Source organism: Gopherus flavomarginatus, chromosome 20 (genome assembly GCF_025201925.1).
Source record: "Gopherus flavomarginatus isolate rGopFla2 chromosome 20, rGopFla2.mat.asm, whole genome shotgun sequence".
Lineage (NCBI taxonomy): Eukaryota > Metazoa > Chordata > Testudines > Testudinidae > Gopherus > Gopherus flavomarginatus.
The window spans coordinates 24,106,168-24,123,407 of record NC_066636.1 but is presented as its reverse complement, the minus strand read 5'-3'; the positions used below and the strand labels follow the sequence as shown (position 1 = coordinate 24,123,407).

General features: G+C 54.4%; 1 protein-coding gene across 5 annotated transcripts in view; it reads left to right on the top strand.

Annotated features, from left to right (window-relative positions):
- Nucleotides 1-8,786, top strand: part of GATAD2B (GATA zinc finger domain containing 2B) — a 79,857-nt gene extending 71,071 nt beyond the window's left edge. For 3 of the 5 annotated variants that reach the window (XM_050930871.1, XM_050930869.1, XM_050930868.1), the window contains exons 8-11: nucleotides 303-505; nucleotides 2,329-2,439; nucleotides 3,394-3,511; nucleotides 4,255-8,786. In XM_050930871.1, the coding sequence (XP_050786828.1) occupies nucleotides 303-505; nucleotides 2,329-2,439; nucleotides 3,394-3,511; nucleotides 4,255-4,388 (566 nt within the window). In that variant the 3' untranslated portion in view covers nucleotides 4,389-8,786. Of the gene's footprint in view, nucleotides 1-302; nucleotides 506-1,353; nucleotides 1,572-2,328; nucleotides 2,440-3,393; nucleotides 3,512-4,254 lie in introns of those variants that run through there. The other 2 variants (XR_007770615.1, XM_050930872.1) reach the window with 2 other exon arrangements.
- The last annotated feature ends 8,454 nt before the right edge of the window (nucleotides 8,787-17,240 follow it).

The window sequence follows — 17,240 nt, the reverse complement described above, 5'->3', positions numbered from 1 at the left end:
ATGTTGCAATTCCCTAGAGGCTGGGAATGAGAGAAGACTGGAATCTCATGCATAGCAGTACAGGGAGGACCCATGCCCATGTTCGCCCTGAGCATATCTTATGACAAAGCCTGGTCTGCTCCCATCCAAAGTTACTCTTCGGGAATGCTGCCACATGCTTTGAGTGCTGAGTGCCCCTTCCTTCCATTGACCCAGGTTCTCCTAACAAAGCGAAGGGTGCAGGTTGGTTCTGTCTCCATGATTGTGGGGGAGGTTGGGGGAGTCCGTGCCACTCCATTAACCCTGTTCTTGGTGGTGTCTAGGCAAAGGCTGCGCTTCCCTCCTGCGCGTGGAGCCCTTTGTCTGTGCTCAGTGCCGCACTGACTTCACCCCGCACTGGAAGCAGGAGAAGAGCGGGAAGATCCTGTGCGAGCAGTGCATGACCTCCAATCAGAAGAAGGCGCTGAAAGCAGAGCACACCAACCGGCTGAAGAACGCCTTCGTGAAAGCGCTGCAGCAGGAGCAGGCAAGTTCCATCCCACCCTGCTGGAGACCCAGACATCCTCCAGCTCTAGTCTTGCTTCCAATCTCGGCTTCTCCCTTCCCTGGCAGTGCATGGGTTTGCAACGTGTGCAGAGGCAATCTGTTCCCTTTCCTCCGCGCAGTTCCTTGAGGGTGCCTGTTTCAGTGCAGTAACTTCCTTTTAAAAAAAAAAAAAAAAAAAAAAAAAAAAAGCTAGTGCTAGGTATCTGAAAATACTCATTCACTGCTGGAGAGGGTATTTCCTGAGGTCTGTTACTCCTTTTCCTTTCTGTACCTTCTCCCAATGGCTTGAGAACTTGTTTGCCACACTAGCAGTGGGAGGCAGAGTGGGCTAGGAACTGGGAGTCAGGGCTACTGGCTTCTGTTCCCAGTTATGCCCCAGCCTTCCTGTAATATGGAGAAGTCACTTAATTGCTCAGTGCCTGTTTGCTTAGCTGTCACATGGGCACATTTGCCTACCTCCATACTTGGTGTTTGCAGAGTGTTTTGCACCCCTGCCGGGCCACAGGAGTGATTCCAAAGGAACATCATGGGGGCCTGGAGTTGGACTCGTCCCTCCGCTTGTGGCTGGGAGCATTATAGGTGCAGTATACTTAGCTGCTGCCACCATTGCTGGGAAGCTCTGCTCCCCAGCCAGAGCAGCTCAGTGGGGAGCCGTGCAGGGCGGCTCTGAACGAAGTCCTGCCGACTCCCTTTTCGGATGGATGGTGACCATAGTGTGGGGGTTAGAGCTTAGCAGCAGGAGCTGAGAACAAGGGCAGGGGGAGAAGCTGCACTGATGTCAGAGAGACTCTAACTGGGTTCTCCTCCCTCCCTTATCACTTGGGTCAGGTGAACAGACTTCAGCCAACTGAGGTCCATGCAGGAAGCGGCCTGTGGCCCGGCTTGCGGGCTGGGGAATGTGTAATTCAGCGAGGGACCAATGGCCAGCTACTCCTGAGCTGCAGCATTCAGTCACTCTGTGCCTTTGAAAAGCTCCCCCTGAGGGCAGGAGCTGCCTAGCTCCCTGTGGAGACCAGTGGCCACTGGACACACTTTGAAAAGCTCCGGTAAAGTCCAGTGGGTCTCCAGTGGGCAGCATTGACCCCCACATCCTCAGGGCTGCCAAGATCCACCGGGATGGTTTATCTGTGACTCAGCCTGTGTGGGGTGGGAATACTGGGAGCATCTCCTGACGCTGCTGCTCTCCCCACCTGGCCCTTGCAAGCCACCTCCTTTGCAAGGACTCCAGCTAGCCCCTGTTTGTCCTGGTCCAGAACTGGGGGGTGTAGGTTAGGATCCTCTCTCTAGTGCCAGTCTGGTCAGCTCTCACCGGTCTGGCAATCCACACCCCAGACTAAATTGGGACACCCTTTGCTCTGGGTAGAGCTGATTAGCTGGCCTTGTGTATCGCTGTTGGTGCACAAGGCGTTTTCCAGACCTAGATGGACAGTTTACAATCTCCAGCAAACATCAGACCCTGGGCAACAGTTCAAGCAGAGGGGTGTTGGGAGCACTGGGAGGAAGGGGAGAGTCAGTGAGGGCTGCTCAGTAACCAGATCACGTGCAGCTTGCGCTCCTCTTGCTCTGAGGGCAGAAGGATCCCAAGGCTGGCTTTCCCTGGCATTTTTTCTACCCCTGCCTCCCTGGCCCCCCAGCATAGGCAGCAGATTTAATTGGGACTCTCTCTGCTGTACACTGACCTTGCTGCCCATAAGCGCCCCAGAGAAGGGATTGTTCCTGCATATCACCGAAAATCGCCAGTGGGGTAAATGCTCCTAAATTTACCCCTTGTGTGTTGCTCTAAAATGCCTCTGCTTCCTGCAGGAAATTGAGCAGAGGCTACAGCAGCAGGCAGCCTTATCTCCCACTGCAGCTCCTGCCGTGTCCAGTGTCAGCAAACAGGAGACCATCATGAGGCATCACACACTCCGCCAGGTGAGCAGCTCCAGCTGTGTGTGACAGCAGCCCGCCAGCCTCTGGGGGGCCACAGCGGGAAGGGGTTGGCCTTTTCAGTTGGTGGAATGCATCGTCCTGAGGGCCAGAGCCAGTGCCCATGCAGCTGGGGCGCTGAGTTTCTGCTCTGCTGTGTCAGACCAGCCTTGAGAGACTTATCCTGTCGCCTCCAAACAGCTCTTTGTAATGCTGGGGGCCATTTCCCATCCATCCCTGGTACTTTGTGAGCCCTTTCCCTCTCAGTATCACCATCCCTTTGTAATTCTTCCCCCGTCCACACGCTGCAGTAGTCGGAGGCACTGCAGTGATCCTGGGTCTGGGTGGCACCGGGTCTACAAGCAGAGGTGATGGGGACAGCTTTCTGAGCTGCTTGTTCTCCCTCTGCTGCCTGCCCTGCGGTGCTCCCCTGGCACCTCCGTGCCAAGTGCCCGGAAGGCGTAAACCCCCTTGTCAGTCCCAGATCAGCCAGCAGAGGGAGCCGGCAACGGAGTGAGCTCCCAGCCTGGTAAGGCTGCCTGAGGCCTGGAATCAGTCATTGGCAAATGTTGGGTTTTCAAGACAGGGACGAAGGCAGAGAGCAGTCCCTTGTCTCTGGCTGCTGCTCACTTGCTGTTCCCACCTGCACCCGCTGCCAGACGGTCAATGACCTGTCAAGGTTGGTCATTGTTTTGCTCTGACACTGGTCTGGGACCTTTCTGCCTTTTTTTTTCCAACAGAGATGGGAGCTCTGAATAGGTCACCTGTCCCTGCCTAGTGAAACCAAAGCTGCCTGACATGCCCAGGCTGGAGCTGGGTTTTGGGTCAGGATCTGTTAGTGGGTGTGGATTATGACCAGAGCCCTGCATGGCCCTTGCTCTTTCACTGGTGCTGCTCCTGGAAGAGGTGGAGTGCTTGTGTACTGCTCACTTTCCACTTGTTCGTTCTTTCTGCCCACAGGCTCCACAGCCCCAGAGCACTCTGCAGCGTGGCATCCCCACCTCTGCCCGCTCGATGCTGTCCAACTTCGCACAGGCGCCCCAGCTGTCTGTTGCGGGTGGTCTCCTTGGTATGCCAGGTAATGTCAAGCGTTGGCCTGCGGAATGGGAAGGGAGGCTGGGCTGCAGACTAGACTAAGAATCTTAACCATGTTGTTGATGGCTGGAAGTCCGCTCCTCGGAGCGTGACCAGTGGCCTGAGTGCAGGAACTCTCTGTGCTGAGGGGGACCTGCTCCGGGGCACTTCTAGTTTCTCCATCTCTAAAACTGATAATCCTCCTGACCTGAGGGTCACTGGGAGGACAGGTTAATGTCTGTCAAGTGCATGGAAGTTGGAGACCCTGCACAAGTGCTGATATTGCCTGGCTGGCTGCTCAGTGCTCTGACACACAAGAGAGCTGATCACAGCTCGTGTGTCCTTCTGGGACAGTGGCTTTGTATTATAAGGCTGGGCCTGTGTTTTCATTGATTCTGTAACCAAATAGCCTTTAAAATAAATAGGGGTCAGTTGTACTAATTACTGTTGAGCGTAATGATATCAGTCAAGGACAATAGAGACCTTGTAGAACCTTAATTTATTCCCGGCACACACTTGCTCCTGACTTGGTGCATGCTCCCGAAGGACAGCATGGAAACCTCGTGGCTTAACAGGATGCTGGCTCGTGTAGGGGACAGACCTGTGCTGCAGGGATAGGGGGTGGAGTCTTCTCTTACAGGGAGTTCTGTTAAGCTAGCCCCCTCTGCGCTCTGTGGGGCAGGGTGGGTTTGGGTGTGTCACTTTGTTACAGGAGTAATTGTCCACTTGCTTTTCTCTCCCCTCTAGGTGTTAACATTGCATACCTGAATGCTGGGATCGGAGGCCACAAAGCATCGAGCTTGGCAGACCGGCAGCGGGAATACCTTTTAGATATGATCCCACCACGGTCTATATCGCAGTCCATCAGCGGACAGAAATAACGCCTATTGACCCTTCCCCTCCCTCCCCACTTCTGTCGCATGCAGTGCCTGTACTGGTGCCTACCATACACGGGAAAAAGACAAAAAAAACATTTCAAAACTTCAGCGACCTGTCCTTTCCCAACCTAACTCTTCTCTTTGGTTTTCTATAGCAGTGAGGTCATTCCCCTTGCCCAAGGTCAGGACAATTGTCTGCTTGAAATCAGCACTAGACGTGTGTTCATGCTCGTTTGATGCTATTTTTTTTGTAATGACAAAGCATAGAATTTTTAATTGTTTTTTTTTCCCTCTGCTAAATGGAGGGTTAAACTTTTTTCCTTTCCAGAGATTTTTTTTAAAGAGCATCTGCTCTACTCCAAGTGACCATCTGTAAAGGGTGGTCAGTGCTGACTCGAGGGGAGGAGGGGGGAGAGGTGGCAGTGTGCTGGTGTTTGGACAGCTGTTCTATGCACTTAGTAGGGTGAATTAGGACTTGCGTTCTTTGAGTTGCTCACCAAAAGAGGTAAGGGACAGAGGTTCTGTGGATGCATCCAACTGAATCTTGCTGAGGGGTTGGTCCGTAACAGCTTGGCCACATGTAGATGTTAATGGAGCATGATGTCTCCCTGGAGGAAGCAACGTAGGGTGTGAAGGAGCTATGTTCCAGTGCAGTGCACTTGCCACTTGCAGCCCGTGTGGCTGGATGCAGATCTCTGTGCTTGACAGTGCAGTGCAAGGGATGGCAGGGATGGTGAGTTGTGCCAGGGAATCCCGTCAGTTGTACTACCAGACCCCATAATGCAGTGCAGTGGGAATGGCTGGGGCATGTGCCCAGGAGCGGCCCCGTGATGCTGCCTAGTGTGTGTGTTTCTGTCTCCCAGTAATTCTCATGCTCCCTGTGTAGGAGCTGAAGTTCTCTGAGGGACTGTGATGAACTGCCAAAGGGCACAGGGGCCTCAAGCCTTTTTAATCCCCCTGCCGTTGTGCTCTCCCTGTTCGTGACCCCAGGAAGCTGTACGCGTCCCAGCGGCCGAGCAGGAAGCATTGCAGGGCGCATGATTGGATTGGATGAGTTAGCAAACCCAAAGCAAGAGCAAGCTGAGTCCTCTTCCGCAGATCCCTCTATTTGCACTTACCCTCGCGCCCAGAGGGCCCGCACCTGAACCCGGAAAGAGCAGAACCATCTCCTGGCAGCAGCGGGCACCAGCTCCTCGCCGGTACCCTGGAAAGAGGCCCAGCAGAACTGCCCTCTGGGGAGCAGGACCCTGGTGCGGAGCCTTCCCACTTACTGTTCATTGAATTATGTAAATGCAGGGGGGGAACCTCCTTGGCCAAACTGTTACAAAACCAAGCAAATATGCTTGATTTGCTGCTTCTGAGGGGGAACCCTGCCCTCCTTGGAAGGCGTTTCCTGATGGAACATTAATTGTGCAATGAAGTGCTAAGTCGCCACTCACATGGAGTTTCATTGTTGGGGTGCCCAGCAGTACCTGCTGTTTGGGAAGAGGCACCCTTCTCTCCAGCATGTCCCTGTGCTGCGTCGCCACTGTCCCTGCTTGGTAGCTGTGGCTGCAATACCTGAAATGCCATAGTCTGAACGGAGAGCTGCCGAGTGACTGAGGAAGGAGGTCTGATGCCTTTCCCTTGAAAGCCAACAGGATTTCTCCCCAAGAGGCACTGCACACCTACCCGTGTCTTTGGCGAGGAGGGTCTGTATCAGTGCAAGAACTAGGCCCACCCTACCTGCTCCCATTCCTGTGCAGACTTCTCCTCTCCCTCACCCCATCATCTCAAGGTGGGGGGGCACGTGCTGGTACAACAGGCCCTTCCCCTGTCTCTGCTTCAGTGCCCCCCACTCCCTCGATCCAGTGAGCACTTAACAATACCCGAGGGGTGTGGATGTGTGGCCGGGACCCCCAGAGGCGAAGGGATTTTTTGGAACCTAGTGGAATGCGCAGCGGCTTTTTTCTTTTTCTTTTGTTTTGTGGTTCGCTGTTGTAGCTGGCACGGCCCTGGGATGTTGATTTTCCGTATCAACCTGCTGTGCTTAGCGGGAAGCACTTTGATAAACCCGAGAAATGATCAACCCGTTCTTTGTGCCCCCCTCTGGACATGGAGCTCGCTTTATCCTGCTGTCCCCTGCCCCCATCTCCCCTAGTGGGTGTTACCGAGAGGTACGAAGTGGCCCAAGCAGATTGGTTGAGATGAAAATTAAAAATGTGCAATACTTAAGAGTCCCTGTGGCTGGGGCCTGGTGTGCTAGTTAATTGTCAGAGCAAGTTAACAGTAATGATGCTAAGTGAAATTTCTTGGGAAGGGGCTCAGGGTCCCCCAGCTGGATTATTGCAGTGGTTGGTGAAAGGAAAATTCCCTGTCGCTTGCTTATAGATTTATTTCCATCCTGCAGCCCAGGCCTCGCAGATCACCCTGTCTGACCCAGTGCAGTGAAGGCTGACCTGCGTCTGTGGCAGGCAGCGTGGTCCGAGCATGGGTCCGGGAGCCAGGAACTCCCCAGTTCTACTCCCAGGTCTGTGGGCTTGGGTAAGTCACTTCACCTTTCTCTTTCCCCAGCTGTAGATTGGAGGTGATGCTTCCTTGCCTCACAGGGGTGTTGTGTGGGCTGCCGGGTGTCCATCGAGTGCTGGAGGTGCACAGTGGCTTTATTGGGATAGGTGGGGCCTGCTCAGACCCTGCTGGCCCATCTGTTGCCGGCTGTAGCCTTGAATTGCTCCTTCCCTTTGGCAGATGTCATCAGAGAGCTGTTCTCAAGACCCAGCCAGCGATCGGAGCCAGTCGTATTACTTGGCCCGCAGCTGTTTTCCCCCCTCTCCGTGGTCCCACACTCCTGCTGATCAGTTGCTGAATCGTAAAATCACTCATGAATCCCCCCTCTCCCCTGACGCTTGTCCTGGAAGTGTGTGTCCACACACCGATGTGTTCTGTGGTGCTAAGGGGCTCTCTCCCTGTGTGCAGCCCCAGCTGTTCACGTGAAACAGAAATTCTCATCTCCAGCAGGCTTGGGGGGCTGAACCTCGTCTCCGGGTTTTGTTCCTTGGTTCTGTAAACACTTCCTGCAACAGCAGGTTCTTCCCACACTTCGCAGAGGGGTACCCTGAGTTAGAAAGCACAGAGCAAATGTTCCCTTTGGGCCCTGGGCTGGGTTCACTGCACAGCAGTCAGCAGGCGTCAAGTCGTGTTGGTAAACCTGGGAGCACCAAGAACGGCAGCTGCTTCGTGTTTTCATCCCCCAGTCATCAGTGCCCATCCTTCACTCCTCCTGCTGCCCTGGGCACCTTACGCCCTCCACTGGGGAATCTCCCCAGCTTCGTCGGGTTAAATCCCCAGGGAGTTTCTGGTGCCTAGACCCTGCACTGCCGCTGGGGATGGTGGACTGTCCGACTACAGCCAGCAGTTTGGTTCATTGCAGTATTTGACACCCCACCCCTCCCACCTCACTCTGCCTACTGATCTCTGTGTCTAAGGGGAATTAAGATGCTTGCTTCGTCTGTGATCTGCACAGGTTTTAATTTTTTTGTCTTGACCACAGCGCGCGACCACCCCCAATCCCTGGTAAAGTGCCCCTCCCCCTTTATGGATGTGATGTACGGTAGAAAATTGTCTCTTTTTTTAGATACAGAAATAGGGATTTTTTTCCCCGCTTCGGTTAGCTTTTCTTTTACAGCTAGATGTAGAGCTGCTTGTGAACGCTTAGTGGGGTTTTATTTTTTGTTCCTCCAAAGGCATAACCCATCCCTCCCCCTTTCTTCTCTAACCCTCACCCATCTCCGTTCACCCACCCCAACAAGATCTTAATTAGCTTATGATATTGCTGCCGAAATGTTATAACAAGGACTCATTCGTGTATATAAGCTATTTCTTGACACATTAAAAACAATTGTACATTGTGTAGAAAACAAAACAAAACAAAAAAAAAACAGCCTCGCCATGGATATTGTGAAAGTTGTTACGTCCTTTTGTAGTGTGACCTTTTGTGTATGACCTGAAACGTGCAAAAGGGGTGGTTTCCGGCGGGTGGGGTAGGGGAGCAGAGTCAGACAGCTGCAGAGGGCGAAGATCCCAGGGGCTGGCGCTCTTGTCCGGGCGGGAACTGCCAGCCTGCAGAAATGCACTGGTGGCAATCGCCACCTCCCAAATCTGTGCCTTTCACACACACAAAGAAGGACCCTACAAGTTACCAGCACCCCCAGTGCAGTGGAGGCAGGAAGTTTCTTCCCCCAGCGTTAGGTTTACAGCTCATGATGTCTCTCTAACCAGCAGTGGTGGTGCATTCCCGTGGGGAGCATCCGGATCTTGGGGAGTGGGACCGGGGTGGGGACAAGTATTATGAACTGTAATTGTATTTGCACTGTTTTTATTATTGCGTTGGCATATATACAATATACATCTATGACAACCTGCGGTGTGCGGCGTCCTTCATGTTCTGCCAGCCAGAGGCCGTGCAGGCGCTGAGCAGAGTCCAAAACAGGTAGGGACCCAGGATGAAATGGTACAGAGCTTCTCAGCCCAGCTGCTGGGAATGGGGGGAACATCTGTTTCCAGCAGCTATGGCAATCCAGAGAGCTTGAGATGAGTGGTCTCCAGTGCGCTGACTGGCTGCTCTCAGCACGGCTGCCCCAGGATTCCTGTGGCCGTTGGCCCCTCCCGTGGAGGGGCAGCGGAAGCAGTTGTTGATCTGACATAAAGGTGCTGGCACTGGGTTCTGAGTGTCTTACCAATGCCTGGCCAGACTCCCTGTGTGCACCTGCGAGATCCGGAGTCCTTTGGAGCCCTGGCTTCTTGTCACCACCTCCTCCAGTGGCACCCGAGTCTAAGCCAGCCAGCACCTATGCTCCCTGCAACTGATCCCACCTGGAGACCCCCTTCGCCCCAGCTGGGTTCCTTCCTGTGGACGCAGCCTGGCGGGTCCTGCTCTGACCAGCCCAGGCTCAGAACCTGCTTGCCCACCCTTTGACCTGCTGGAAAAACCCTCTCAGCATTTGCACCTGTTCTCAAACCCGAGTGGGGTGAGCAGCATCATGCTAGGGCTGCCCTAGCGTTCCCCTCAGCCTGGACGAAGGGGAGCCTGCAGGGGGGCCCATTGTGTGGGATCTCTGCTCCCCAGGGCTGGGTAATGGCTTGTTCTCTCCAGTCCCCCTCACCCCTGCCTGCCAGTTTCTGGTTCCTCTGAAGCCTTCCATGTCACCACATGCACCCACCCGCTTCCCTGCAAGCATCCTGGTGTTGGCAGCTGGAGCAGAGATCAGCGGCACCAGAACATCCAGAGACTGATCCCCTTCAGGCTGAGCTCCTGGTACCAGCAGCAAAGGCTGCCCCAGCCGTCTGTGCATGACGGGAGGGGACTGAAATGCACTGGACTGAGTGGGGTGGAGAAGCGTGTGTGTGTGTCTCACTTCCATGCTTTCCCTCCCACGAGCACCCCCAGCCCCTCCAGCTGTTACATGGCAAAGAGGCTGCACTGACGGAGGGACTGGTTGGCTCAGAAACGGGCTAAGCAGCTCCAGGGCGGACCCCATTCCCTTGGGGTGCTGTGGTAGGGACAGGCTGGGCATAGGGCTGCACCAGGAGGCTTTGGAGAGGACAGAGACAATTCCAGTGCATTTTGCAGACTTCTGTTTGCAGCAGCTGTTTGCACTCTGTCACCAGCACGTGCAGCTCTGCTCTGGAAAGACTCCAGATCAGCGACTCTTGCTAAACTTGTTTGGGAGCTGGGAGCCAGTCGTTGCCCTCCTCCTCCAGCGTGTTCTCACTGTATCTGTGCCCAGTTGGCATGGCTGAAACTGAGCAGGAGGTTGAGTTCTCCAGCCAGGCTGGAATCCAGCTTGCTCCACCAAGCTGTGGCTAGCTGTGACAGAGTGGAGCGAAGGAAAGGTAAAGCTTTACTCAGGAGTGGGAGCAAGAGGCTCCCCTTAGCATAGCACTTCAGAGCAGGAACCGTCGCGCCTCTCAGCAGATCTTCCCAGGGTTGGCCCAGGTGTTGTCACATCCCTTCCTGCCACCAAGTGTAGCCCAGATCTTCACAGGTGATGGTAGAGGCCCAACTGGAGCCTTGCAAAGGGGCCTGGCTTTTCGGGCAGCCCTTCCTGGAAGGCTAGATCCCTTTAAGGCATCTCAGACTGGGCACGCAAAATCGCTCCCCACTTCCACAAACTCCTCTCCGTAGCTGCTTCCAGTCTGGCTGCTCAGGGCCTGGAATCACCGGCTTGAGTGCCCAACGTCCCTGGACGGGTGCTGCTGGATCTGACTTCTCAGCAGAGGCCTCCTTCCCCCAAAGGCACTGGTGCCGTGCTCTGCCCTGGTCCTGACTGCATATCCGCACTGAGGGATGCCCTTCGAGCTCGGAGGGGAGGGAGAAGTCGGGGTGGATAGCAAGGGGTACAGCATGGCAAAGCGAAGGGGTCCCAGCCTCACACCTGCAGCCTAGCTAACCGAGAGGTGGGGGGGAAACCAGGCCTTTTGCACAATTTTAAGTTTCTTTTGCATTGTGTTTTGAAATCTGGTTTAAAAAACAAAAGCTGTTTAAATACTGCCAAGCGATTATGCAGTGACTGGTTAAAAATAAGCTAATTTTTGGAGAAAGGATTAAAAAAACTTTGTAATATTTATCACTTGCAAGCTATGTTTAATAAAGAAAGGAATGATTTATAACTTTTTATGAGGCTGGTGCGTTGCATTTGGGGTGGGGTGGTGCCCCAGAGAAGGCCAGGGAGATCAGCTCTCACCTGGCAGCAGAGCCCCCCAGAATGTGTCACTGCCCCTCTAGTTGGCAGAAACATTTCCACAGGAATTGTTTTTCCTTCAGAAAACGCTGAGTCAAATCTAGTCCCATGAAACACATTGATCAGGTTTAGAGAGAAATTACAGAACTATCTGTTTCTAGAAATAAAATAGTTTTGGGGGGGGGGCAGGGGGGTTCTGCCAAAATTCTGAGATTTTGACTCTTCATCCCCATGTGGGATTAAACCATGTTTCAAAATCTTGCAATTTCCTGCCAGGCAGCAATTCCCCTGCCTGCCTTTCCCTGGAAGTGTCTGCTTTGCACTGCACTTGGGGATTGGCTCATGTCCTGAAGAGGGAACATTTGGATCCTTGTTGCTGTTCTAACTGGATATTCTTCTCGCTGGGTGATTCCCTTTATGCCTTTTTTAACAGCTGATCTCAATGACAGCATGTTGCAGTGAGTTCCAGAGGCTAGTGATGTGCCTCATGGAAACAGCAGGAGAGATGGAAAAGCCTTTTCAGGTTGCACCAAATGACCCTCCCCCCCGCCCCCTCCTCAGGCCAAGAGCATAGTCTCCAGTGTTGTGAGCCAGGCTCCTGGGGGAGCCTCCTGGACACATCTGAACATCTTTCCTTACCTTCCTGCCTGAGAGGGGCCTCGAGCCGACCACTGAACCACAAAGCTTTCAGATGGGGCTGCCCCCAGGAGCCTCGGGGAGAAGGGCACCAAAATGGAGGTGTCAGTGAAGAGCGCAGGAATGGCCACGTGGCCCTGCCCTCGCTGCTGCCTGGCTGTTGGCTATAACTCCTGGGCCAGCCCTGCCCCTCGCGTCACTGTAAGGTTAAACCTACCACGAGGTTTCCGCTGGGGCGAAATGGGCACAAACAGCTGAGCCAGGTGCCTGGATCCTGCACCCTCTGCTACTCCGCTTCCCATGCAGACACCTGCATCTGTCTTCGTTTACAGCTGCATTGTGCCGCAGTGCTAAGGAGAGACCTGCAGCCAGCACCTGGCACGGCTCGCTCCCAGCCGGACCAGGCTTGTGCTGGGTAAGACCTGCACTGAAGGAGCCCTGTCCCGTCAGCCCTGGCCAATCATCCAGCACCGCGGGGCTGCAGAAGTTGGGTTGGGCTGAATTGGAACATTTTGGCTTTAACCCTTTGTCTTTACTCCCCGTAGCTGCGAGGGTGACAGGAAGGGATGTTCCCCTCCTGTGTGCTGCTGCTCAAATGCACTGCAACAAAACACTTGGACGATTTCAAACTGTGGAAGAATTCGTCAGCTCTGCCCTGATCGCAAGTGGGTGTTTTTCTCCCTTTCTGCAGTAGGGCTATATTACTGACCACCTGACCAGGGCGGTGAAATGCTCAGGGACACGAGAGGCTATTAAAATAAAAAACTCAATAATACTAAAGCGGGATTTCAGTTATTCCCCTCTTGACTGGGGCATACATGTCACCTCAGGACAGGATCCAGAGGGAGTTTTTTGACACCTTAAATGAGTGCTTCTTGGAGCAGATGGTTCTGGAACCCACAAGGGGAGAGGCAATTCTTGATTTAGTCCCAAGTGGAGAACAGGATCTGGTCCAAGAGGTGAATATAGTTGGACCGTTTGGTAAGTGACCAAATTTAATATCCCCATGGCAGGAAAAACACCACAGTGGCCCAACACTGTAGCATTTTATTTCTGATGCGGGAATGACACACAAATGAGGAAATTAGTTAAACAGAAAATAAAGGGCACAGTGCCAAAAATGGAATCTCTGCAAGCTGCATGGACACTTTTTAAAGACCCAGTAATTGAGGCTCAACTTAAATGTGTATCCTACATTAAAAACAGAGAACCAAAAAAGAGCCACTGTCGCTAAACAACACAGTTTAAGAAGCAGTGAGAGGCAAAAAGGCATCCTTTAAAAAGTGGAAGTTAAATCCTAGTGGGGAAAATAGAAAGGAGCATAAACACTGGCAAATGAAGTGTAAAAATATAATTAGGAAGGCCAAGAAGAGAATTTGAGGAACAGTTAGCCAAAGACTCAAAAAGTAATAGCAAACATTTTTTTTTAAGTACATCAGAAGCAGGAAGCCTGCTATATAACCAGTGGGGCCACTGGACGATCGAGGTGCAAAAGGAGCACGCAAGGACGATAAGGCCATTGCAGAGAAACTAAATGAATTCTTTGCGTTGATTTTCATGGCTGAGGATGTGAGGAAGATTCGCAAACCTGAGCTGTTCTTTTTAGGTGACAAATCTTAGGAACTGTCCCGGATTGAGGTGTCATTACAGGAGGTTTTGGAACAAATTGATAAACTAAACAGTAATAAGTCACCAGGACAGATGGGATTCACCCAGGAGTTCTGGAGGATCTCAAGTGTGAAATTGCAGAACTACTAACTAGTCTGTAACCTATCATTTAAATCAGCTTCAGTACCAGACGACTGGAGGAGAGCTAATGTGATGCCAATGTTTAAAAAGGGCTCCAGAGATGATCCTGGCAATTACAGGCCTGTAAGCTTAACTTCAGTACCGGGCAAACTCGTTGAAACTATAACAAAGAACAATATTGTCAGACATATAGATGAACCTAATTTGTTGACAAAGAGTCAACATGGTTTTTGTAAAGGGAAATCATGCATCTCCAGTCTACTAGAATTCTTTGAGGGGATCAAGAAGCATGTGGACCAAGGAGATCCAGTGGATATAGTGCACTTAGATTTTCAGCGGCAAAGACTAACAAATGTATTGGAGCATGAGTTGTCATGGGTGAATACCCACTTTGTCAGATGCATGTAGTGGAAATTTCCAGGGGCAGGTGTGTTTATATATATATCTCTAGCTTGCTTGCATATATATAATGAGGTTAGTTCAGTCAGGGAGGATGAGGCCTTGTTCTAGCAGTTGAGGTGTGAACACCAAGGGAAGTGAAACTGGTTCTGTAGTTGGTAAGCCATTCACAGTCTTTGTTTAATCCTGAGCTGATGGTGTCAAATTTGCAGATGAACTGAAGCTCAGCAGTTTCTCTTTGAAGTCTGGTCCTGAAGTTTTTTTGCTGCAGGATGGCCACCTTAAGGTCTGCTATAGTGTGGCCAGGAAGGTTGAAGTGCTCTCCTACAGGTTTTTGTATATTGCCATTCCTAATATCTGACTTGTGTCAATTTATCCAGGATGGGTTGTAGATCACTGATGATGCGTTGTAGAGGTTTGAGCTGGTACCATACATAGTCTCCAGCTCAAACCTCTCCAGCGCATCATCAGTGATCTACAACCCATCCCCGACGACAGTCCCTCACTTTCACAGGCCTTGGGAGGCAGGCCAGTCCTCGCCCACAGACAACCCGCCAACCTGAAGCATATTCTCACCAGTAACTGCACCCCGCACCACAGCAGCTACCCGCTCAAACCTCTCCAACGCATCATCAGTGATGGGCAGGAATAGAGTCCCTAGTCTCTGTTTGCCAGCAGCTGGGAATGGGCAACAGGGGTTGATCACTTGATGATTCCCTGTTCTGTTCATTCCCTCCGGGGCACCTAGCACTGGCTGCTGTCGGCAGACAGGACCCTGGGCTAGATGTACCCTTAGTCTGACCCAGTAGCGCTGTTCTTATGTGCCCAGCCTGCCCTGGGGGCTGGCCTTCCATAACTCTGCTGGGCTCCAAGCCCCCAGCTCGTGGGAAATGGCAGGAGGGAGGGAAGGCCCGATCCTTTCTGCCCCATGTGTACTCCTGCGTGAGGTGGTGAGAGGACAGGGGGCTGGCTAGCTCTGGCTCAGGGCCAGCCCCCTCCCTGCACTGCAGCAGAAAGATGGACTCCCAGCAGGCAGGCGTCCATGCCCAGGACATCAGCTGAGCAAGTTCCAGCACCTGCTGCAGCTGGGGCCTGAGGTGCCTGGGCTTCCTCTGCCAAGTCACAGGCCTGGGGCCTAGTTCCCCTTGTGTGTTCCTGCCCCTTCCCTGGGGCGAGGGGACTGCAGGTGAGAACCCAGTTCCTGGCCTTGCGTGCAGGCAGCACAGCCCTTCCAGAGGGGTGCCTGTCCTGCCCTGGGGAAGATTGGCTCTGGCTCGGCCCCCTCCCCTCTGGGGAATTGGGGGCTGGGGGGGAGCTCTGGATTTTGCTGTTAGCCTTTCAGCAGGTGCCTGACTTACTGGCAGGGAGGGGCCTGGGCTTCCCTCTGCTGCCCTGAGCAGGAAGCCAGGGGCTGCTTCTGCTAGCAGCTGAGTGGGGCTGTACCCCCCTTGCCCCTGAGGGAGGGGTGGGCTAGGAGGCCAGCCCTGCCCCCACCCCTTGTGCTCAGGCTATGGGCCTTGTTTGCATGGTGGCCTCCAGCGGGACTGGGGGACCTGTGATGGGAGCTCAGGCCCCATTTGTCTCCCCCGGGCCCAGGGCAGGGAACTGCTCTGTCACTAGCCGGGCCCTGGGAAGGATGCCTGGCCCACCCCCTGCAGCCCCCCAGCTCACCCCCAAGGACACCACATGCTGCCAGGCTTCGTTCTCCATTTTATTTATTTTTAACACAGGCAGGAACGATGCCCAGGCCCTGCGCTCCGGCTCCCGTGGCTGAACGCCCAGCTGCTGCCCAGGCCCCGCTGCTCCCTGGGGCAGAGCTCTGGGCTGTTAAATGCAGCTGTGGGGGGGTGCTAGAGGGGAGGTGGGGGCAGAGGCTGGAGCCTGTGAAGGCAGGAAGGGGGTGGAGTTAAGGGGCTCAAGCTAAGATGAATCTAAGCCCAAGCTGGGGCTGTCCCCCCAGGGGCTGTGCCATGCAGGGCTCCTCCAACCCCATTGCCTAGAGCCTCAGCAGCCCCCCCAGCCCTGCCCCAGGGGCAGCAGCTGCGCGTTTCAAACCCTTGGCTGCAGCGTGTGGGGAGAGGGGCCAGGTCCTGCTCCTGTCTCCAGCCTCGGGCAGAGGGAGCTCCCAGGTCCCTGCTCAGCTCTGGTCCGGTTCCTGTTCCCCATGGGCCGGGCTCTGCTCCTTGGCTGGGCGTTAGCGGCTCCGGGCCAGCTGCTCGGTGCTGTCTGGCCCATTAAAGCTTCAGGCGCGGGTCCGTCCTGGCCTGTTCCACAGACAGGCCCCGCGCACAGAATCTGCCATTGGTTCTAGCGTTTGCATCTCGACACCTAGGGACAGCAGCTCCATGGAGGCGGGGGGCTTGAAATTGGGTCACCCCATTGCAGAGCCTCTTCCCCCACCCCCTGCCCAGGGGCCCAGTCCTGCTCCTGGGGTGGCAGGGGCTGGAAGAGGGATTTCAAGGCCAGGAGGGATCACGGTGCCTAGCCCATTGCAGAGCCCCTCAAGTGGGGCTTCCTGGCTGGAGCCCACTGTGGCAGTGCAGGGCAGCTCCACGGGCACCCGGGCTGCGTGGGGAAGGCCTGGAGCTTTGAGCAGGCCCATGGCTGGGCACCCAGGACAGGGGAATCTTTGGCATTTAAGCCCTGGCAGACGGGGGCAAACACGCTCCCTTTCCCTGGGAGCCTGGCAGGGGCCAGAGCCTGGAGCAGCAGCCGGCGAGCACAGACAGGGCTCACCCTGCCCAACTCAGGCCCAGCCTGTTCTGGCTGAAGGAAGGGGGACCCACATGGGCAGGGTCTGCTTGAGCCAGCCCCCTGCCAGTGACTCACCCCACAGTACAGGGCACCTAGTTATGGCACAAGCAAAATGCACCAATTGATCCTTGGGGTGAGGGGGAGCTGGTGCCACGTGGACCCTGGTGCGGGGAGGGGAGGAAGGGGCATGGGGCAGCTTTGGACAGAGCTGGGCAGGGGGGCTGGGCAGTTGCTTTGGTAACACTGGGTCTGCCACTGGCTGGGGGTGGGGGGACAACGCTGGGTCTGTAGGGCAGTGGGATTCAGGTGCCCTTTGCAAACAGCAGCCCTGGCACAGCAAGGCAGAGGCAGAGTCTTGCCCAGCTTGGGGGGGGAATAAGCGGGGGCAGGGGCCATGGAGCTGCCATCTAACAAAACAAAATCTACATTCCTCAGCTACCGCACTGGCCACCTAGGGCCTTACACCATCTACCCAAAGGAGCGTTTGGTTCCAGGCCGAGCGGGGGGCAGCCCAGCCCCACCCCACCCCACCCCGCTCGCTCGCACAAGACATTTGGTAGCATGGTTCTCACACACACGGGCGCTTGGTGGCACCGGG